Raw genomic sequence first — 24278 nt, 5'->3', positions numbered from 1 at the left:
ATCTGTAATCTCAGCTTCCTATAAGGCTGAGGCAGAAGGATTGTGAGTTTGAGGTCAGTCTGGGCAACACAGTGAGACCTCCATTTTAAAAAAACAGTTAATTAGCTTTTTATGACCTTTTGTGGCACCTGATAGGGAGGGTTCATCTGGCCATGGTATTTTTCAAGACACTATGATTAGTTTTTCCATATGTTTCTTTTAAATAAATTCATGCAGCATTTGCTACGTGCTCAAGTATTCTTCTGCACATTGGCTTGCTTAATCCTCTTACTATCTTACGAGGTTAAGTGTTTTTACTAATTGTATTTCACAAGTAAGAACCATAAGCCAGAGAAGGTGAGTAATTGTCACAAACCCAGTAAATGCCAGGATCCAAATTAGTCAAATTAGTCTTTAATACATTTTTAATACATTTTAATACATTTTATTCATGTACTTTTCTTAATTTCTGATTTTTTTAATATAAATTTGCCCAATTTTTGAGAATTAGCTTTTTTTTTTTTATTTTTTGAGACCTGGTCTCACTGTTGTTGCCCAGACTGGCTTCAGACCCCCGGGCTTCAATGATCTTCCTGCTTCAGCCTCCTGAGGAAGAGCTGAATTCACAACACAAGCCTCCACACTTGGTCTTAGCCCAAAGGTGGAGAAGCGATACGAGCCTCTGTACACAGTTCACCTGTTTCTTGAATCACAGCAAAAACATAATGACGTGACTGTGATATATATATATATATATATATATATATATTTATTTAGTTTATAATATTTCTCTTATTTCCATATCATGACAAGCCCATTAAATCTTCTAAAAATGGCTCTTGATATTGATGTAATTTTATATTTTAGAATATTATGCTAATTATTCTACTAATTTTCTGTGAATTGTTTGTCACAAATTAAAATAAATATTAGCTTAGTAGATTCTGAGTAAACAAACTGGGTATATTTTAGAATATTTGATTTTACTCAGCATATTACCAAAAAAATCTTAGGCATTGTTTTCAAATTAAAATATATGTGTGTGTATAAGATACAGTTAGATCCTCAGCTTCACCATCAAGACTATAATACCCAGACAACAGCAGGAATGACACCAAAAATTAAAATGCTGTGCCAGTGGTTCAAATGGTGTTTAAGTACCACTCAGTCTAGTTCTTTTCCCAATAGCAGGCTACACTGAAGCACTCAGGCGCCTGGCAAAAGCATACTTTTCATTCCTTGGATGGAACCTCAACCAGAGCCTTTCATCCTCAGACTGGGCTGCCTCTTCTTTCAAGTCCTGTGAGTGTTGTTTTCTTTTCCCTCTTACACTGAAATCCTCCAAACATCCAAAATGTTTACAAGTAATTTCATTCAAATTTTAACTGAAAAAATTTAAATGCCTCTGAAATAAAATTTTAGTTGGAAACCCTTAATTTTTGATAGCACATTTGTTAGTGATAATTTGGAAAAGACTAAAAATGAATAAAAATGAAATTTATTATATAAGAATTAAACTTTTTCCCTGAAATTCTTTTGCCTAACATTTCAATTGTTACTAAATGTAAAAACAAACAACCTTAATCCTAGGGGTTTTTCTGTATATAAGTTTTGTATCTCAGTGAGCACTGAGCTCCACCACAGATGATCCACCAATGGGATCATCTGGGAAGTGATTTCATATCTTTCTGTCTTTGACTTGGAATTTATGCATTTAATTTTTCTCTTATTTTGAGAATCCCCCTCCTCTGTGTTTACAAATAGATTTAGATTTGCACACAGTGGTTGAAAAAATTGCTATAGAGTCACCCTCACATTACGCTACTCTGACAGTAGGTGAGCTGTCCTGGAGAGCTTCAGTTTCTCATCTGTAAACAAGAAGGGAATCCCCACATCTGTGCTACAGTGGTGGTTTGCATCCCTTTGTGCATAGTAAGCACTCAACAGTTAGTCAGTGTGGCTTAATGTTTCAGTAGCCCAAGATAAGCTGCCAATACCAGAGTAGAACTAAAAGCCTGTTTACTTTTCTACTAATGTAAAATAGTTATTGTTGTGTGTGTATCTTTTAGTAAACAGAAAACATAGTATCTGGCCTATGTTCAAAAATCATTGAAGAAGTAAGAAATCTAGAATTTAAATTTAATACTTGGAGCTCAAAATTTTTTTTTTAGAGAAGTTGAATTCTAAACAATTAAAATAACCCCAAACATGTGACCTATCTATGAGGTGCTTTCAAAATGCCCTGGTGATCAGGAAACAAGTTGTCAGCGTCATGCTGGTGCAACATCCCTATTAACCTTGTGTGAAATATAACAACTTCTAAGTACATAATATAGTGTAAGAATAAGAAAGGAAATTCTCAGGTACTACTGTGGAGTAAATAATAACCCTGTAGGTTATCCTAGCCAGTTTAATACAAGGCTTAATGCCCTCGTGGGTCAAGACTACAAGTTTGCACCAATCATACTTGGGACCAAGCAAACTAAAGTCTTCTTAAAGCCAGAAGAAACAAAAATCTACCTGTTCACTCTAAGCTGAATCAGGAAAGCATAAAATAGGTGGGGAAAAGAAGTCCTTAAATGAAATTAGACCTAAACCTAAGCCATTTGTGGGAGGGATTCTGAATTTATGCTACTTATGAGGTGCAGAGACTTCTACTAAGAAACACCCCTGAAAACTAAAGTTGACCCATGAATTCCATTGTGCCAATGGAGGAAACAAGAAACCATTGCATATTATAACCCAGGGCACCAAGGATTTATTTAATTGCCTCTTATTGAAGATGATCAAAGAGAAAAAATTAAGATGCACCTTTAAAGAATCAGCAGAAACAAGAAATATGAGACTTTACACATAGGAACCCTGCTATCAAAGCAACCTGAAAAGGAGTTTTAAAAATAATTCTTTTTAAAGTGTCCTAAGAGCAAGCCTGGTGTTGTGTTTCATGCCTATAATCCCATCCTGTACCTGGGATGCAAAGGTAGGAGGATCGCAATGCAAGGCCAACCAGGGCAAAAACACGAGACCCTGTCTGAAAAGAAAACTAAACCAGCAAAAGGACTGGAACACAAAGCCCTAAATTCAGTTCCCAGTACCTCAAAAAAAAAAAATATTTCTAAGAGCAAAATGCAGGCAAAAATGGAATTAAGATGAAAGAACAAGCCGGGCATGGTGACATAAACCTATTTATAATCCCAGCACTCAGAGGCTGAGGCAAGAGGATTGCAAGTTCAAGGCCAACCTGCACTACATGACAAGACTGTCTCAAAAGAACAACAAAACAAAAATAAAAATATGTGGATTTGAAAAAGAGCCAAATAGAAATTCTGTTTAGTAAACGAGTAGGCAGATTTTTCTTACTTTTTTTTTTTTTTTTGTGGTATTGGGGCTTGAACTCAGGGCCTACACCTTGAGCTACTCCACCAGCCCTATTTTTTTTTTTTAATGGGTTTTTTGAGATAGGGTCTCACAAACCGTTTGCCTGGACTGGCTTCAAACTGCGACCCTCCTGATCTCTGCCTCCTGAGTACTAGGATTACAGGCATGAGCCACCAGTGACTGGCTATAGAAAGGTTTAAAAATAAAAGGTGAAATATGAAAGAACCATGAAGAAGAAAAAGTGAAATGGTCCATTTAAGTCTAGTAGAAGTTCTAAAACATTTTGAAGAAAATACAGTATTAGAAGAAATGAAGATGAAGAACTTTGCAGAATTGACGACATGAGAGTTTAGATTGAAAATCTTGCAGTTAAGTTCTGACTATAGCAAATGACATGGTCCACTTGGACACTCTCAAAAATGCTACTGTCTGAACTTTTCAGTATCATGTTTCTTCTTAGTCACCACTACACCACTGAGTCAGATATTTTACACATATCTAATATTAATTCTAGAAACAAATCTATATAATGTTTGTATTGTATATGATTTTACCTATACTTTACATTTGGTGTTTTAGTTTTAGAATATTTTGAATTAGGTAGTGATTTGTCTTAAATGTAATTTGACATACAATGGTGTCTAAAAATCCAGAATATTCTCTGTAGAGCCATAAGGTTGGGCAAAGAGAGGCTGAGATGGCAGTCCCCCAGGCTCCTATCTCTATTTAATACTTTGTTCCTCTTTTACTTTAAAGCTATAAATATTCCACTACCCCCCCCAAAAAAAGTATAGAAGCACATAAAGTTAAAAAAAAAAAAAAAAAAAGTAAAAGTCCTATTTACCTTACATACATATTGGGACTCCATATAAGGTTTAGTTTTAGGAAAAACTAGTTTCACTCTTAAAAACCTGAAACCTAGTAAAAAATGTTTTTATAAGTCATCTGTTTTTCCATATTAGTTAATAAAATGACAATATGAGAAAAATAAGTAATAAACAGCATTATTTGAAGTAAGCTGTTATGAGAGAAATTTTATGGTTTTAAAAATATGCTTACATTTAATATGTGATTATTTTGACCTTAGGTTCCTCAAAGGAAAACACAATCAGGTTGCTTTGATCTGGATTCTTCATTGCTGCATCTGAAAAGCTTATCATCTAGAAGGTATTTATCTTAAAATTTATCTGTGTTTATGAAACTATTACACAAAATTCTTGTCTTTCACAATAAGTATGTTAGCCCTAAAAATCAAAATTGCAATAGGAATCTTATTTTCAGTATGATACTACTCACACAGCCCTAAGAATAAGTAAGGATGTGATTGAGACAGTAAGCCACACTGTGTATTGGTCATCATAATAAATAACAATTGCTTTTAATATTTAAGTAGATTTGTACATTTCTGGTAGTTAACCAACCTTTTATTCTTTTACAAAGAAGCCTTGGTAGTTTTTTCCATGTTGGCAAATAAAACTCTTATTCTAACCCAGAGCCTGCCGTGTGCTAAGCAAGTGCTCTCCCTCCCTCTGAGCCAATCCAGGTCTTCTGATCACACTCTTTGGCCACATAATTTTGCCTTTGTATTCTTATTTTTAGCTGAAAATGATTGACAAGTCTCCATTATTGTACATTTCCAGTAACTACGACTGTAAGATGTGTTATAATTTCCACCTTGAAACCTTTAAGATGTTATATTCTTTATCAAATATAACAAATATAAAACCTAACTAGACATATTTTTTCTGGGGTTTGAACTCAGGGCCTTGTGCTGGCTAGGCAAGTGCTTGAGCCACTTGTTAATAAATGCTTTTTATTATGGCAGTTGAAAGTATTCAAATTCCCCTAATTTAATTTTAGACAAAAGTAATTGAGCAAATGTTGTTGGTAATGTGTTCTTTTGCTGGTTTGTGTTTTAATAGTCCTCGACCATGTTTAAACACTGAGGATGATTCAGATATTCATGGAAAACCATTCTTGAGTTGTAGTGCTCCGCCTATAACAAGTCTTAGTCTCCTAGGAAATTTTGAGGTAATGTGTTTTGAAACTATTTTAAGACTTTAAAGTTTCTTAAACTGGGTGCTTTCTTTATGAGAAGGTAATGTCTTTTCCAAAGCCTTGGAGTGCTCTTTTGTTTTGTGGGAGAATTGTTGGCAGTGACCTCTTAGGATAAGGAGATGTAGGGCTCTGGAGAATTCAGGCTGGATGGAGCTTCTGTTACTTTAGCCAAGATGAGTGACTTGGCCACATTTTATCTGGGAAAATTGGCTCTGGTAGCCACATATGGTGGCATGTGCCTATAGTCCCACCTACTCAGGGGAAGGCTGAGGCAAGTCACTTAAGACCAGCCTAGGCAGCACAGTGAGATCTCATCTCAAAAAAAAGGACTCTGGGAACCAGGAGAACTAAAAGTAGATGAAACCTGATGGTGGTCTAATAGCAGCCCCTTTGTGATCAAGGAGATTGATTTGAAAAATCAGGTGGTTTTCTACACTTTCTTTGTCAGTTCTGTATAAATCTAGATCTATTCTAAAATAAAAGGATTGTTTTGTTTTAAAATCAAGTGGCTAAAGATCCCTGATACATGTATTTCTTTGTTTAATATGACTGTTTCTACTTGGGATCAAGTATCATGGATTTAGCTGTCTTCAATTAAAGATTAATTTAACTGCCAGGTGTGGTGGTCTATGCCTGTAATCCCAGCTGAGGAGGAGGATTTTAAGTTGGAGGCCAGCCTGGGCTTCATAGCAACACTCTGCCATTAAAAAGAAATCAATCAATCATTCAATAAACAAACGATAAAATGAAATAAAGTTTCTAGTGTACATTTACTATTTTTCTATTTAGCTAAACAATAAAACACATGTAATATACAACAGATTTTTTTGTTTTGTTTTTTTGAGACAGGCTCTCACTTTGTAGCCCAGGCTAGCCTCAAATTCAAGATCCACCTCCTTCAGCCTCCTGTGTGCTGGGATTATAGGTATGTGCCACTACACTGGCTGTATAGTAGCTTTTTTTAAAAAAAAAATAAGAAGCAGTCATTTGTCAATTAAGATAGGAGGTGTGTGACTTCATCTTTGAATAGAATTTTCTGTATGTGACCTGTTAAGTTCTTGAGTGATTCTCTACACCTGGCACTGAATGAATAGGCACTATGAGGAATGAGATTTTCTCTGGTCAAACTTCTTTTTTCACCTACAGATATAAAAATAGATATTAAACAATTAGGTATAACTAGTGGTAAAGTTCCAGGAGAGTTCAATATGGGCTGGAATGGTGAGCAGGAAAAGATTGATGGGAGGTGGAGATGACTTCAAGTCAGATGAAGAGCATGGAACTGGTAACGGTCAGTTTATTTACTTATTTATTTATTGCAGTACTGGGGTTTGCATGCAGGGCCTCACACTTACTAGGTGGGTACTCTGCCCAAGTTCCCAGCACCAATCCTCCCCTCGCCCAACACACACATACTTGTAGAGAGAGGGTCTTGCTGTGTAGCCCAAGATGGCCTTAAAGTCACTATGTTGCCCAGGCTGGCTTTGAACATGTGACCCTACTGCCTCCGCCTCTCCAGTGTTGGGATTATAGGTGTGTACCACCATGCCCAGCTGTAACTAGAAAATGCAGTGATATATTTCTTTACACAGACCATGAAGTTAATGAGTTAACTTTTCTGTTTTTCAAAAAGTGAATTCCTTTGTTTTGTCTTCCAGGAATCTGTTTTGAATTATCGTTTAGATCCTCTCGGCATAGTTGATGGTTTCACGGCCGAGGTAGGAGCAAGTGGCATTTTCTGCCCCACACATTTGACTCTTCCAGTTGAAGTGTCATTCTATAGTGTTTCAGATGACAACGCTCCCTCTCCTTATATGGCAAGTATTTTTTAATTGCCTTTTTCTTCCAGAATCAACCAATTTCATGACACATATCTTTGTTTTAGTCCAGTACTCAAAACTATAAAGAATTTCCTAAGAGAAAATTAAAGGCTGAATACAGACTAATAAACCAAAATATTACCTCACAACTTCTTGTAAACTAGCTTAAACAACAGTAATCTCTTTTGCATTTGAGAATGGTGCCAAGAATTTCCTCATTTCTATGTGATTTACTGAATAGAGACACTATAATTCCATCTTGTATTTTCATGCACACTCAAGTGCTTCCCTGGCACTCTGGTTCCACAAGGGTTGCCATCCCACGTGGACCTCATCTCAGAAGAGCTCAGGTAAGGATCTGTCGACCTGAGGCTTCTGTGAGGCCCTTTCACTCCCCTTTCTCTTGTTTGCTTTGTCTCTGGTCTGTTCTTTTCTGCTCCTAGGGTTCTAGAGAGTACAAACTACGGCATATTAAAGTTTTAGTGGGGAGTGAGAGCAGTAAGGGGAATTAGAGAAACTGTCTTAAGCCTTCAACTGCAAAAATGACTCCAAATCCTGATGTGTATCAGCTCCTTTCCAATCTGCAAAGGAGAAGTGGCCAGCAATGGAGTCTGTGAGAAGTTTGCAATGATGGTATCAAGTATGGAGTCACAGGGGTTTTCACATTGTCCTTTTTTTTTTTTTTTTTTTGCAGTACCAGGGCTTGAAATCAGGTCCTCCACCTTTTTGTCAGTGCATCAGCCCTTTTTGTGTTAGATATTTTTGAGAAAGGGTCTCTCAAACTGTTTGCCTGGGGTGGCTTCAGACCGCTATCCTCCTAATCTCTGCCTCCTGAGTAGCTAGGATTATAGGCATGAACCACCAGCACCCAGCTCACAGTGAGTTTTATTTTAAGAAATATAAATTACTGTGGCCCTGGGATAGTCTTGTCATTTGAATTTCCCAGCTTACCACCTGGCCCAGTTACTCCCTTTCCTCTTCCTTCAAGGTAGAATATTAGTAACAATGTCCTTTGTTACTGATAAAAGCTGTGAAATACCTTTTGTCAGGTTATATTTGGTTGTCATGCCTAGCAAGAAGGCCTGAGTTCAATCCCCAAGACAACCAAAATAATATAATAATTATAATAATAATATAAAATAACATTAATCTTTGCCTGTGTTTTATATTTAAAAACTGATGGACAGACTAGGAGATAGAAGACTTTTGTCATTGTCTCCAGAAGCATAGAAGTACAATCAATCAAAGATTTTGAATAGATACTGGAAAGGGTATAAGTCAGGTCACTTGAGTTAATTTATCCTTTTAAGAATCCCTTAAAGCAACTATCTAGTATATTTTTTCCCTAAGTCAGTTTACTTATTAGGAATGCCTTCCCTCTGTAAGTGACCCAGTCCAAATTTTAGACTACAGATCTTTCCTACTGTAAATTAGTGAAATTAAATTTGTTCTTCAGGGAATTTTTTTTTCAGTAATAAGGTTTGTATTCGGAGCCTTGTGCTTGTTAGGCAAGCACTCTACTACTTGAGCCACAACTGCAGCCCATTTTGCTTTTTAGATTATTTTTTAAAGTCTTGCTTTTTTGCCCAGACCAGCATGGAATCATGATCCTCCTACCTATGCCTCCTACATGGCTGTGATTACAGGAGTGTATCACCATGTCTGGCTTATTTGGTAATATTGGGGGGAGGTCTCACTAACATTTTGCCCAAATTGACCTCAAACTTCAGGCCTTCTGACCTTTGCCTCCCGAGTAGTTCGGATTATAGGCATGAGCCGCTGCTCCCAGGCAGGATATCATACCCATTTTGATAGCTTAGTCTTCTTTCGAAGGATGGATTGTGTTTTTTAAGATAATACATATCACAGAATAGCAGAACTGAGACACAGTATTCTATTTGTTGCTCCAGTAACTTTGCAACCTCTCATCATGAATTGCACAAATTACTCACGAAGGTAAACCTGTAGCACAGAAAATTCTGTCTTTGTGGTATAGAGGTGGTACAGAACTTTCCATTAAAATAATTCCTTAAAGATTAACTCAAAGGCACACAATACCACTCTCTAATTTGGAATTGGTGGTAAAAATGTCCTCCAAGAGTTATATGACTACACTTAGCTTTTTCAAAATTATCTTGTCATGAAACCAGACAAATATCTAAAGCAGGTGTGCCAGTGGCAAATTCAGGTATGACCTGCATATGATTGCATTGCCAGAGCCATGCATAACTTCCTGGTAGTCGTAGCCAACCAACCAAGGCATACTTCTTTCCATTTCCACTTGTTGTTACATAGTCTCTATTTCACAATAATTTGAGAAATTTTTGTGTAAGATTTTGATTAAAATTAGTTTATCTTCACCTTACTATTTGATCTTAAAATGCCAAAAGAAATATTTTTGTTTGTATTAAATATGGTAAGTTTCTCTAACTATAAATATTAATATGTTAGTCAATTGCATTAATGAAATTAGTAAAATAAATAATAATAATAATAATAATAATAATAGGCCAGGCATGGTAGCTGACATCTGTAATCCTGGCAAATTGGAAGGCAGAGATCAGGAGGATCATGGTTTGAGGCCAGCCTGAGAATATAGTTCACAAAACCCCGTATCATCAATGGCTGGGCATAGTGTTGCATCTTTGACATCCAGTTACACAGGGAAGCATAAATAAAAGAATCATGTCCAGGGCAGCCCATGCATAAAGCAAGGCCCTGTCTCAAACATAACCAGAGCAAAAAGGGCTGTGGGCATGGCTCAGGTGGTAGCAAGCTTAAGGCCCTGAGTTCAACCCTCAGTACCACCAAACAACAAAATAATAATAAAGCTAATAATATTAATAAAATGCCAGATAATTTTGCAGTCTCTTTCTATTGATAATGCTACTACTAGTTTTACATTATTTAGAAATAGTTGTTTTAAAGTGTAGCCTAAAGTTAAAAGATTTTTTTGGGCCAGGCATGATAGCTCACATCTGTAATCCCAACTACTCAGTAGGCAGAGATAAGGAGGATAGAGGTTTGAGGCCAGCTATGCAAAAAGTTAGTGAGACCACATTTCAACCAGTAACTGGGGGTGGTGATGCACTACCTGTCATTCCAGCTCCACAGGAAGCATAATTAGGAGTCCAGGTTGGCTTACACAAAAATTTAAGACTCTATTAAAAAAAAAAAACTGAAGCAAAAAGAGCTGGGGCTGTGGTTCAAGGGATAGAGCACCTGCCTAGCAAGCATGACGCCCTGAGTTCACCCTCCAGTACCACTGGGAAAAAAATTTCAAAAATCTATAGTCTTAGTCCAGTACCAGCGATTCATGCTAATAATTCTAGCTGCTTGGGAGGCTGAGATTGGGAGGACTGTGGTTCTAGGACAGTCTTGGCAAAAACGTTTATGAGTGCCCCCCCCCAACACACACTGCCCCATCTCAACAGAAAAAAGCTGGGCGTGTAGATGCATGCCTGTCATCCCAGAAATGGCAGAAAGTTTAAAAGAGGAGGATCACAGTCCAGGCCAGCCTGGGCAAAACATGAGACCCTATCTTCAAAATAACTATAGCAAAAAGGGCTGGAGGTGTGGCTCAAGCAGGGTACAGCGCCTGCCTAGCAAGTGGGAAGCCCTGAGTTCAAACCCCCGTATTGTCCCCCGCCCCCCCCAAAAAACCTTTAGTTTTTCTTTATAAATTGATTTACTTACTGCTTTCTAAAAAACCATCAGAATTGTGTGTATTAAAGGAAATAGTCATGGTGCCATGGTAGTAATTTTCGCCTTACTGGTTTTCCATCTGTATTTTTGAGTGAAAGGGTGATGGGAAGAACAGTAATGCATTGCCTGTAGCAATAAGGTCATAAAAGTAGCTATTATTTGGGTATATTTTACTTTTTCCTTCTGGAACTTGGGAGAAGAGTATTACATACCATCCTATTTTTACATAAATATCCACACTCCACTCATATGTAAGAAGTGGTATGCATAGCACCACCCTCGACACATACAGCAGATGTGAGAGGGGTTGTGGATGCTTCATGCTGTTTTAGTTGAGGATTCAATTTGTTGATTGCTGTTTTCATACTTTAAATGACCATGCGATGAATTGGATTTGTCAAAAACCCTGTATGTGATTTCAGTGCCCATGTCTGTGAGCATTTCCCAATGTCTGTTATTTAACTGTGTGATGTCAAGTGCAGGGTACTTGGAGTTGAGGCATTTGTACGTCAGAGCCTCGCCCTCCATCTGCTTTTGTCCACTCTCTTTACCTCCCACACTTTCTAACTTCTGAACCCAACAGAGATGTCACCTAATGGGGTAGTGCTATTTCATATTTACACAAGGTTGTCATGTATGGCGTATAATGATGGAATCATGAAATGTGTAAAACATGCAATTATTCCACTGAATTACCTTAACTGCTTGAAAGAAAAGCATTACCTCTGTTAAAATAAGTAAAATCAGCATTCATTATTCAAAGCTGCCTCAGAATGAATTATCACAGTTGTGGTAACCACAGTCATTCAGTCATCCTGGTTATTGAGAAGCTTTAACTTACCTCACTTAAACTTACTCTCTTTTCCAAATTGTTTGGACATCTCAGAAAAACTACTCGACATGCTTTAAAGTTTTCTCAAATTTTAATCTACATATGATTCATCTGGAGAGTCTTATTAAAATGCAGATTAGATTTGGTAGATCTGGGTAAACCCAGGGATTCTGCATTCCTAATGAGCTCACCTGTGATGCTGAGCTGCTGGCCTGAGGACCATTCTCCGAGAACCAGGCTGCATCTAATGAGATGACTCCAATTTAGCTTAGCTTCTAGACCTTTAATTACTGTGTTCTGATTTAAAATCAATTTGGATTCTTAGGTTCTTCAATAATTAAATGACTACAAAGCAGTACCTGAAGAAGATCCAGATTAAGATACAACATGTAATATGAGGTTATTTCTGAAGAAACATTTAGTCCTTGCAAAATAGAATTTTATGGCTTTTATATAGAACAAACCACAGTCTTAGAAGTTGGCTGATTAAAGCTTCATTTCTACTTTTTGCCTTGAACATTTTTTCTGTAAGTTATCAGACAGGAACCACAAACTCCCACATGACTTTTCTTTAAATTTGAAATTTTACTTTCTAAATTTTTTGTCTAGGTCAGAAATTCAGATATGTAACTTAATTCCCTGACTGAAGAATTCCTTCATTTTTAGCCAAAACTTATATCCTTCTATACACTCCTTACTTTTTACAGACCCAGAGACCAATAAGTTGTTTTGCTTCTTTATTTCCTATATTCCCTAAATTAGTAGGAATAATCCTATAACTTTGCTGTATTTCATTTTTGATTAGGAAACATCTTACCTTTATATCTTGTATCTCAATGGAAATTTCCAAGAGTGTGGCCATATATGTTTCATGTTACTTATTGCAACATGATCAAGAAGGACAGTAAATTGTTTCTTTAGGGCTGGAAACCTCCCTATTTCATAGTCTCAGAGTGTATCTCTACTAATGCAATTTGAATATTTTTCCATAGAAATAGAATTTTGGAATTTTAGTAATTACATGATGTATGATTCTTATTTTAGCCTTTTATTACATATGTACTCAATTTGTCTTCTTTTATTTCAAGGGTGTGATTACTTTAGAGTCCCTTGGTAAAAGGGGTTATCGAGTACCTCCTTCAGGAACAATACAAGTGGTATGTGTTTTCTAGCCTACAATTGCAATAATCATTCTCTCACACACATATAGAACTTAGCCCTTTCTCCTGCTCCTGCTGCTGCAACGACTTTGGTAAGTAACCGTGGGGCTGCAGCTTTGTTTGGAGTTTCCCCACTCTGCCCCAGGAATGACTACTTGGGGACCTCCATAAAAGGAAAACATTAATAGGCTCTTTGAGGTGAATGCTTTAGAAAAATAGTACATGACCATTTGCTTAACTTAAATAGTTATTTTCAATATAATTTGAAAATTATAGGCACTAACATTACCAGTGCCTTCTTTTCAATATAAGCCATATTGATGTTGACCTATTTAAAATGAGACCCCCCCCCCAAACATTACTATTTTTTTGGCAGGAAAACTACATGATATTATACCTAATGATGCAGTGACTTCTAAATTGGTCTAATGAAATGAACGCACCAAGTAGAAATATTAATCTGATAGATGTCAGGACAGAGCATCATTCCTTTAGTCTGGGTATTGATCGGGTCTTATCTCAGGAGAACCCTCTGGTCCAGACCAGTCCTTTGTTATTTCTGGTCTAGGGTTCTCAGAAGCATAATCTGGCATCTAGGCTAGTTTGCAATTGAGTTCATCTCCACAGTGATCCAGGATAATCCTGCAAGTCCTCAAATCTGTTACAGAGTTGTTTGCAGACTGAGAGACTCTAGCTAAGGCTACTTCCTGCCACTCAGGATCTGGTCTTGTCCAACAAAGCTGCTGAGAGCCATCAGCCTCAGTGTGTTCAGTGCTTCGTCATACCCCTTTTGCTTATCACCATTGTTCCAGTACTTCACAGAGCCTGGATATTCATTTATTTCCGATCTCACAGGAATAAAACATAGTTCTGAGCAAAATGTACATGTTTACTGACGAGTCACTCCATCTAAAGTACAATTTTTATGTCAAAAGGATTTCTTGCAGTAAAGGAGTAATGATCTTCTCTTGCCCCTGACTGTGTGGCTCACGGGGCAGCATGGGTCATGGAAGGGTAGCAGTCAGTTGTCATACAAAGAGGCACGCATCCAGAGACAGCACATTCACCTCTCGCTGTAGACTGCCAGCCTTAGTGGTTAATTTTAAATGTGAATTTTGGGTATGTCTTTTACTCATGACATGGTGTAATTATTCATAATCACAGTTTGAACTCCTGGCTTGCTAGTTGTTGTGGTTGCAGAATTTGGACCTTAATATTGATATATTTCTCATTTTGATTCAGTGAGTGACGTCCACTGGCACGGATGAGCTCCTGAAAGCATGGGCACCAAGTTACCTATTGATGTGTTGGTAATTTGGTTCAAGTCAGATCAGTAGTACGGGGTTTTGTTTAAAAATTAGTATTTTTTTAAAGTAACATTCCTTCAATTATTCATAGTCAAGTGGCAATTGAATTCACTTCAGTCTTGAGGAAGGATACATATTTTGGCCTATAATGATACTGTTTTGTTTTGTTTTGTTTTTTTAATTCCTAGTATTGCAGCATATTTTGAAATAATTCCAAATATGAGCACAGAAGGTATTATTTAGCCTACTTTGTATCTCTGATAATATGAGCTTTATTTTCTAAATTTGAAAACATTTTCAAATAGGAAAGTCTCTTCTCTAAACACTTATAAGTGATTGTACAATAACTATGTGTACCTAAAACATCAAAAATTCTAGTTTGGCAGAGCTTTTTTTCTTTTTAATTCTATTGCTCACCATTAAAAATGTGAGAAAAATAAAACAGAATTTTGTTGTTGGTGGGACTGGGGTTTGAACTCAGGGCTTCACATTTGCAAAGCAGGCACTCTACCACTTGAGCCACACCTCCAGTCCAGAATTTTGTTGTTGACCGTCTTCAATGAAGTGAGTGCTTGAAATAATTGACCGAGAATATTTTAAACCCAGTAAGGTTGTGTTTTGCTTAAGCTATAGGGACTATTCTGAATATCTGAACAAGAAGAAAAGTTATATATTGTTTGTTACTAATATATAATTTGTGACTAAAGGTTTTGATTTATTACAGGATTTTGTATTATAAAGTAAGAAATTAAGTTGAACTTTTGAAAGAATATTGAATGTTATTAATGTATTTCAAAATCTTATTAATTATAGTCCCTAAAACTGAATTATGTCCAGTGGGATTAAATTATTTAGTTAATTATTGGTACAATCATTCTGAGTCACATCAACAAATCACTGTTTTTAAAGAATAATTTCTGTATTGTTTCTCCAGACCTTATTTAATCCTAATAAGACTGTGGTGAAGATGTTTGTTGTGATATATGACTTACGAGATATGCCAGCCAATCATCAGACATTCCTACGACAAAGAACTTTTTCTGTACCTGTTAAACAAGAAATGAAGAGAAGTGTTAATAAAGAAAACATCCGACACACAGAAGAACGGTTATTACGCTACCTCATACATCTGAGGTAATGTTTTAGATGAATATAAAAATACATTACTTTAGGACAATTCTAAAATTCATAGCTTTTTTTTTAACTTTTTTAAACTAGCTAGACAAGTGTCCTTTGGACTTTACTTAGCATGAAAATTCTTGATGATGTGCCAAGGTACAGAAAGTACATGGCTTATTTTCCTATAGTCTTTCTTAATTGAGTTAGTAATATTGTCATTAGTAGCTGTTTAATATGAAATAATTTATGTCAAAACAAAACCTAATATGGGGGAGAGACAGAGGGGGCGGGGAGAAGGGGGGAGAAATGACCCAAACATTGTATGCACATATAAATAAAAGGGAAAAAAAAAACCTAATATAGCAGAGGCAGTGAAACACGTTTTTTAAATTAATGCTGTCCAACAGAAATGTAATTAATATGATTCAACAATATAGTTCTACGTTTTCTAGAACCAACATAAAAAAGTAGTAAGAAACAGGTAAATGTATATTATTTAACATAACATATCCAGATATTATCATTTTAATGTATAATTTATATAAAAATCAATTAAATATTTTACATTCTTGTGTTTTACTAAATCCTTAAAATCAATAATATATTTTTCACTCAAGTACAACTCAATTTGAACTAGCCACATTTCATTGGTCATTAGAGAAGTCCTTAAATTTCATTCATTCAACAAATATTCATGTGCCAGGAATGCTTCTAGATATTAGGGGAACGTCAAAGATAAAATCTCTGCTGTTATATTCTAAGTGATTCCATTAGAAATATCTTTTCCTCTGACTTTTGCTACCCAAGTCATAACTCTAGGTGGTGAGAAGACATTTGTTTGTACTTCTGGTCCAAGTTGCCAGCACCCTAGTGTAAAGTTTTTAGCCTCCAACTCCTAGGGTAGCTCTCAGGATCAATGAGCAAATTGATTTGTTAAACAGGACTCAGTAGCCTTTTCCCTATATCTCTGTTTCTAACAATTTTCTGGTCCCATCCATAGAAAGTTTTCAGTCACATCAGTGAGTTTCATCTTAGGCTATCTCTTTGCAGTACTGCGGTTTGAACTCAGGGTCTCTCTTGCTAGCCAAGTGTTCTACCACTTGAGCCACTCCATCAGCCCTTAGGCTATCTCCTAAGTGTAAGTAACCCTGTTTATCTTGAGTCACCTTTCATACAAGGTCTGAGCAGAGGACTTCTTTATCTGTCACTTTCAATATATATCTGTCTTGTTGTGGTGACCCGAGGTAAATGCAAGCCCCATGCTTGAAAAAGTATTAAATTCATTGTCCCCCAAAACACTTCTGAAGTGGCTCTCTAGTCTCTGCTAGTGGTTTGACATCCAAAAGACATGTTAAACTAGCACAGTGTATTTAAACTCAGCCTGACATGGCCTGACTTGAGCCTCATAGGAAATGTTACAAATACCATGGGAATGACAAGTCTACTACAAACAGGCTTTGGCAACATTTTTTAAAAAAGAGAAATGTTGAGGTTGGTGGAGTGGCTCAACCAGTAAGAGTGCCTGCCTAGCAAGCATGAGGCCCTGAGTTCAAACTCCAGCACTGCCAAAAAAAAAAACCCAATAATAATAGAGAAATGTTATGAACTAGCAGAGTGTAAAGATATTTTCCAGGTCAAACTAGGGAAAGATTCAACTTCCATTGACACTATCCCTCTTGAAGGCTTTTTGTCTGCATGTTTTTTTTGTTTTGTTTTGTCTTGTTTTGTGTAGGGGATGGAACCCAGGACCTTGTGAATGCTAAGCAAGTGCTCTATTACTGAGCTATATCCCTGGTCCTCTCTTGAAGTTTAACAACCTTAGCCATATCAACATTTGAGGGTAAGCTCAAGTGGTAGAACACTTGCCTAGCATGTGTGAGACCTGGGTCCAATCCCCTGTACCACAAAAAAAAAAAAAGAAAAAAAAAGTATAACCAACATTCACCAAAGTAAAAAACCAACTCTCTCAGCTTTTATAATTACCATGTACTAACTACGTACTTTAAATGCTATAAAGAAGTCTTTTGGGGAAAAATGGTATACTTTCCAAAGCTTACCATGTTCTTCTTCATATTGGGAAGGTGGTTAAAAAAAAAACTTCAGAGAAGCTGGGCACCGGTGGCTCACACCTGTAATCCTAGCTACTCAGGAGATAGAGATCAGGAGGATTGTGGTTTGAAGCCAGTCCGGGCAAATAGTTTGAGAAAGCCTGTCTCCAAAAAGCCCGTCACGGAAAAAGGGCTGGTGGAGTGGCTCAAAGTGTAGCTTAAATCCCCATACCATAAAACAAAGCAAAACAAAACAAACAAACAACAACAACAAAAAAAGACCATTTCTGAGAGCAGGGAAGAGGGAGCCAGTCAGAGTTCTGTTTTAATATACACAACTGACCACCACATATTTCAGCTAGTTTAGGAGAGAGTATTTCTACTAAGCCAAGGAAAAGCCAAGAGAAATTAACACTACTGGGTATGTTTGTCTATCCACCATGTAAATTTATGAGATTCAAGATTCCAGCTCTTTGCCTAGCATGCACAAGGCCTTGAGTTCAATCCGCAGCACTGAAAAAGAACCACTTCATCCCCATGTGCTGTGCAACAAATATTAATATTAGCTAGTTATTAGCAGGAGATAAATGGTTTCATATGTAGTTTTGATAGCCATTTTTATTTTACTGCTAACTTTTGTCTTGACTTTTGATGATGGCTAGCTTTCTTTTAGATAGCTACTGCTGATGGTAGCAGTGATCATCCTTAAAACTTGAACATTTTCCGTAGTAACTTTTCAAGTGTGGAATTCATTTTATTCTACCACAAATCATGAGAGGCTTACTTGTGTGAAAGTGTCAGTCTGTATGTCTAGAAGATGCCAGTGCTGCAAAGCCAGTAGGATAACTGGCTGGTGTGACTGAGAGTAGACACTGAATGAGGAAAGGTACAGGTGCCGTGGAGTCAGGAAGGAAAAGCAAGACGGTGCTCGAATCCTGGACTCCCAGAAGGAAGCGTCTCAGGCATGGTAAGAAAGGAAAAGAGTATGAAATGTCTGGGGAGTAGAAAGGGAGAGGCACTAAAACTAGAAGCACAGGCTTGGACAATGTAAGACCTGAAATACCTTGTGACAGTTAACCTAGTAATGAAGCAAGATCAGTCCTTCCTACTTTCAGATTGTGATTACTCAATCTGTTTGTTTTAAACACTTGTTCCTTGAAATGATTACCCTTTTGGTTTATTGTTTAGGTTCCAGAGTTCTAAGTCTGGAAAGATGTACCTCCATAGAGACGTCCGGCTCCTGTTCTCCAGAAAGTCAATGGAGGTTGATAGTGGTGCTGCATATGAACTCAAATCTTACACTGAATCGCCAACAAACCCTCAGTTTTCACCAAGATGTTGATAAGGAGTGACAGTTTAAAGTATTCACTCGCTACCCAAGTTTGAAAGTAAAAATTAGCATAGAATGGAGTGCACCAAATTAACAATCAGGAGAGTAGATCCTCTCCTGCTGTCCTGGACCAGTTTTTATTAAAGGATTCCTAAAATGAGATCCACATATTCCAAGTAGACTGGAAACATTCATGTCCTAATCCTTCTTGTACTGTTGAAACCACTTCATTGGACACGTTGCAATAGCAAAATCCCCAGTTAGATTAGTGTTTACACATTTTATTTGTTATTTAATATTTAATGTTTTCCTTAATACTCAAGTGATGTTTGTCTGTACTGTTCTAATGTAGCACAGATCCTGTGTAAACTCATGCTGTGTATTTTTGACATTACTGTTGAAATCTGAAATGTATGCTCAAGTCTTTAATTTTGTGTGGTGTTGTAAGTGCTGTTCATTTAAGCTGTTGAAACAAGAATGAAATGTCGAGCTCCTTCACAATTAACGCACTATGCAAGCATGTGTACTTTTTATCTCTCTCAAATTTAGTCTTCAGCTCCCCATCCAGGCCACTGCCTCACATGGCAGCCCTTTCACGTGCCATATCAGCAGTGCAGGGCACATTGAGCTGCCTCGCACTCCCGGCAAGCTCACATCCTCATGCCCATCATCCCACACAGCTCTATTTTTCCTTAATCACCACCGTAGAGGCTTTACACTAAATTGCTGTCCCATGCTAGATAATTTTCTCAAATTGTTAAAAGAATATGTACTTTGAAAGCAAATTAGTATTTATATTGTAAATATATGCAAAAAAACTAAAAGATGTGTATCTGGCCTTTATTTTTAGATGAGACATTCATGTGACTAGGTGAATTAGCTGTCAGTTTCCATTCTACCACTACAGCTACCAAGGTGGGGCAGGGGAAGATGTCTTGAGTCTTGCTACAGTTTGTCACTTCTTTGTTAATGGTCACAATGGAAGGTTGTTGGAAACACTGTGAAGCTAGAAGACTTGACCAAAAACACCAAAAGCCTTCCTTCTAACATGCTTAGAAACAAAGTGGTTCTGAGTGCTTGTGTTGAGACAATGGGTAACAAGGCAAGAATACTGGGAGTACTAATAGAAATCCATGACTCAGGTTATAAAATATAGACCACACAAGTAGGCCAGACCCAGCAGTCTGAAATTAGGTGAGCAGTCTGGAATGGGTAGAGAAGAAACCCTTGACTTTAGGATCTGGCTACAGATAACTTATGAGAATCTAGCCAAGTTATAAGTGTGGCTACAGGCTGTGACATAGCAAACAGAAGCCTCTTATACATTTAAGATACCAGTTAAGCGGTCACGTATGGTGGCACACACCTCTTATACCAGCTATTCAGGAGGCAGAGGGAAGAGATGTTGAGTTCAAGGCCAGCCTAGGCAGAGAGACCCAACCTTGTGTCAAAAAACAAAATTTAAAAACAAAAACAAACAAAAAAGGATTGGGGACATAGCTCATGTATTAGAGTGCTTTCCTAGCATGGCCACAGCCCTGGGTTCAAAACTCAGTACCAGTAAATAAATACACAAATACATGCATGCATACATACATACCAGTTAAAAAAGAAAAGGCATTACTCATATTCCATAAAACTTAATCTCCAGGCTATAACTCAAATAATTGAATTACAACCTTAACTTTTAGTGGTATCTGATGGAACTGAGTCCAGAAATCCTCTAACCTTGCTAGGTCTGTCTGACAAGATGAGGTGAAAGTATCATTAATGTACCTTTCTTCTCTTTTTTTTGTGAGTGAAGCAGGAGAACTTACTGAGACAGAAAAGTGTAACAGGGAGAATTGAGCCCCCATAGTTGGGATGGGTATAAACCTGAGAAACAAGGTAATGGAAGGGTTTTATCCATTTTCACCAAGGTGCTGCTAAATCTCTATGCTAATTAGGTGTGCTAAGTTTTCTTCAGTCCTGTAATCTAATTATTTTTATTAAAAATACCTTTATTCAGCAGCTTCTTGCTGTAAGTTGAATGTGTTGGTTCAGGTTGTGTCACTGAGCTTTTTTTTTGGTCCCAGGGTCTGAACTCTGAACCACTTGAGCCACACCCCTAGCCTTCTTTGCTTTACTTTTGTTTTTGCGTTTTGTTTTTTGTTTGTTTGTTTGTTTTGCTTAGGCTGGCCTCAAACCACAATCCTATCCAATTTCTTTTTTTAAAAAAATAGACTGTATGTAGGTAGGTCTTACAATCTTTCCAGACTGATAATCTTTCTTGTGATACTGGGTCCTGTTGTGTTCCCTCACTGGCTTCAAACCTGCTGATCTGCCTACCTCAACCTCCCTGGTAGGTTGGATTACAGGTGTATGCTATTGTGCCCTGCTTTTTATTTTTTTTCATACTGCTTGGGATAGAATCCAGGGCCTCGCACATGCCAGGCATGTGCTCTACCACTAAGCTGTACTCAGACCCATTTCTTTAAGTATTTTAATGGAACATTTCAAAAGATATATATCTAGATTTCTTATCTATTTGGGAGAAGTCAATTTTGATCATTTTATTGTTGCTTCATTAATTTCTTTAGTAAAATTTAAAGCTAGTATGTATGTTTGTGCAGGTATCTTTTTATACAGATACCATACTGCAATATTTCCAGAATTCCTTCTAGTACATGGTCTTTCAACCATTCTGAGTATTTTTAAGAAGTTGATTGTATTATTCTATTTTTCTGTTGCTGATTACACAATACCACAGACCGGGTAAGTTATAAAGGAAAAGTTTATTTTTAGCTGATGTTTCTGGAGGTACAAGGTCAAGGGGCTGCATCTGGTGGTAGTCAAGTCCTGAGACAGCACAGGGCATCCCATGATAAAAGGCAGGAGGTGGGAATGGGTGTATGGGAGCTCCATCCTAATAACTGTAACCCTAATCACCTCCCAGAGGCCCCATCCATAAACACCAAACTTGGATTAAATTTCACCCTCAATACCTTACAGTAGATACTAAATTACAACACACAAAGCCTTGGGGGGACACAAACAATATCCGAATGACAGCACTGATTGAAGCATCTGGGTGGATATTACGCTCTTTCCAGCAAGTCTGCACAAAGGAAGCGTGTGCTGGCTATTTTCTCCTGCTACTTATTAGGCATTTTTTTGCCCATGTTTTTCCTATGGGAGATATAGTTACCTAGCACCTGTCTTCTGTCATTTACTGTGGTGTTATTTCTGTCACACTGGTTCTCTGTCTACCCTTTTTCAGTCATAGGCCAAGACTTTACCACACTTTCTGTATATGTGTTCAAAGATTATATCATTAGATTGTATCACAATTGAGTGATATGCAGGTAAAGATGCCAGCAAGCAGTATTACTACCTCTGGTAAGTAAAAGAGTTTTCACTTATTGCAAGCTTCCTTGGCAGCACTGCCAATTAATAAAATGAGTCATAACTAATAACACCCTTCAAAAAGGAATTACAGACCACAAACAATGTATAGAAAATCTCTGGAGATGTTTTAAATGAGAATGCTAAAATCTGTTCTAAGAGTGAAAAAGTATTAATGAGTGATAAATGCGACCTAGCTGGAAAGTACTCAACAGAAGTTTCCTTCATTTCCTGACTTTCCCCCACCCTCCACACTAGATAAATCTGTTATCTCCAGAGGATTAAAGAAGGGGAAAATTTCTCCTTCAAAGCTTTTATGTTTGGGATCACCACTCTTTCCTATTGAAGTTTGTGAATGAAGCTGTGATTCTCTTTTTAACTTTTAAAAATTATGTAATACATGTTTATTACAAAATGTTTTCTCACTGTAGAAATATATAAAGTAAATGTGAAATCCCCTCCCTCAGGTATGCTCTCACAGCTACTACTTCACAGGGTGGTAACTGCTAAAACTTTGGAACGTGACACACCATATGGTCTAGACTTCAGAACATAGGATCAGAACCAGGATCAGAACACAGGATCAGAACCAGGATCCCTCCCACTCCACTATTCACATTCTTTTTTTTTTTTTTTTTGATTCATTCAAGTTTTCCATTCCAGGAATGGAGGCATGGCTCAAAGTGGTAGAACACCCGCCTCTCAAGCACAAAATCCTGAGTTCAAACCCCAGCCCTGTTCCCACAGTGTTTTTTTTTTATATTCCGACTACAAAGTCCCTGGACTTTTGGGTGCTCAGTATCATACTTGGTTTCTCTTAGTTGATTTTTTTTTCAGTCTCTCATTTGCCTTTGATTAAAAATATCTTCCATTCTCAGTGTTTGCTGTATACCCTGGTGATACAGCTGGACTTCCACTTTCAGCTGTAAACTCTTGAGCCAGAGCAACTAAACCTTAAAAACGATCTCTGATATTTTCAAAGCTTTTACACACCTACCAAATCCCAAATATATATTACATATTTGCATATATATAATTTATAATTATATATAGAATAATTTATATACATATAAATGTATATAATATATATTGCGCATGTGTGCTTTAGAATAACCAGGGGAGCTTTGATTGAGTCCGAGGACTTTGCCCAAGATTTACATGTGATAAGAATCTCTGTCAAGGAGGTTTCTTAGTGATTCTAATCTCTGGGGCTAAATATTTTAGTATAGGTGTTTTGGTTTTGGTTTTGGTTTTTGGCAGTACTGGGGTTTGAACTCAGGATCTCAGGCTTGCTAAGCAAGCACTCCACCACTTGAGCCACTCCGCCAGCTTCGGCTAAATATTTTGAATTAAACATTCATTTCCTCAGTTGTACTAGTCGCATTTCAAATGCTCAACAGCAGTATATGTCTAGTGGCTATTGTATTGGGTAGTACAGATATGAGAGATTTCCATTACCACAGAAAGTGTTTTGGATACCCTAATCTAGACTATAGTTGAAGATATAAGGGTGGAGGTGATCTCCTGAGTAGTGTAAAACTAGAAAAGAAGGGGAGTCAAGAATATAACTGTTAGAAGCCAGGCGCAGGTGGCTCATGCCTGTAATCCTAGCTACTCAGAAAGCAGAGATCAGAAAGATTGTGGTTGGAAGCCATCCCCAGACAAATAGTGTGTGAGACCCTATCTCAAATATCCCACCACAAAAAAGGGCTGGTGGAGTGGCTCAAGTGGTAAGAGCAAGTGAGGCCCTGAGTTCAAATCCCAGCGTTGCCAAAAAAACCTGTAACTTTTAGAATCTCCAATTAAGAGGCAGATAAATTGGATGTGGTCACTGGGGGAGCTCTTATGCCAGCAGTTTTAGTAAAGTTGTGGGAGTGGACCCCTTTGGGGTGGACAAGTGAATGGAATTTGAATCCATTTGTTTGTTTATTGCAAATGCCAAGGTCTGGGAGGGTCTCAGAAGTGAAATATAAGAAAATACAGACGAGGTCCCTTCCTTAGTGTGGCTTATCCGAGCAGGAAAGGTGACATTTATAAAGTAATCACAACTCTTGTCTAATGATACAGTGCTTGAACTATTCAGAGCTGTGATAGCATTTAAAAGGTGGATCTGGCCTACTGCAGGAAGGAAAGTGAGGAAGAATTGGGAAAATGAAGT

The 24278-nt window shown here is 37.3% G+C and overlaps 1 protein-coding gene across 10 annotated transcripts in view; it reads left to right on the top strand.

The window, feature by feature from the left end:
- The window catches only part of Atosa (atos homolog A), an 84773-nt gene extending 65213 nt beyond the window's left edge, over positions 1-19560 (top strand). For 5 of the 10 annotated variants that reach the window (XM_074065973.1, XM_074065971.1, XM_020178742.2 and 2 more), the window contains 7 exons: positions 1168-1281; positions 4445-4524; positions 5280-5388; positions 7074-7232; positions 12861-12929; positions 15174-15373; positions 18595-19560. In XM_074065973.1, coding sequence (XP_073922074.1) covers positions 1168-1281; positions 4445-4524; positions 5280-5388; positions 7074-7232; positions 12861-12929; positions 15174-15373; positions 18595-18748 — 885 coding nt within the window. In that variant the 3' untranslated portion in view covers positions 18749-19560. Of the gene's footprint in view, positions 1-1167; positions 1282-4444; positions 4525-5279; positions 5389-7073; positions 7233-12860; positions 13025-15173; positions 15374-18594 lie in introns of those variants that run through there. The other 5 variants (XM_074065968.1, XR_012445480.1, XM_074065974.1 and 2 more) reach the window with 5 other exon arrangements.
- The last annotated feature ends 4718 nt before the right edge of the window (positions 19561-24278 follow it).

Source organism: Castor canadensis, chromosome 2 (genome assembly GCF_047511655.1).
Source record: "Castor canadensis chromosome 2, mCasCan1.hap1v2, whole genome shotgun sequence".
Lineage (NCBI taxonomy): Eukaryota > Metazoa > Chordata > Mammalia > Rodentia > Castoridae > Castor > Castor canadensis.
The sequence above is the reverse complement of the archived record's forward strand: the minus strand, read 5'-3'. Positions and strand labels throughout refer to the sequence as shown.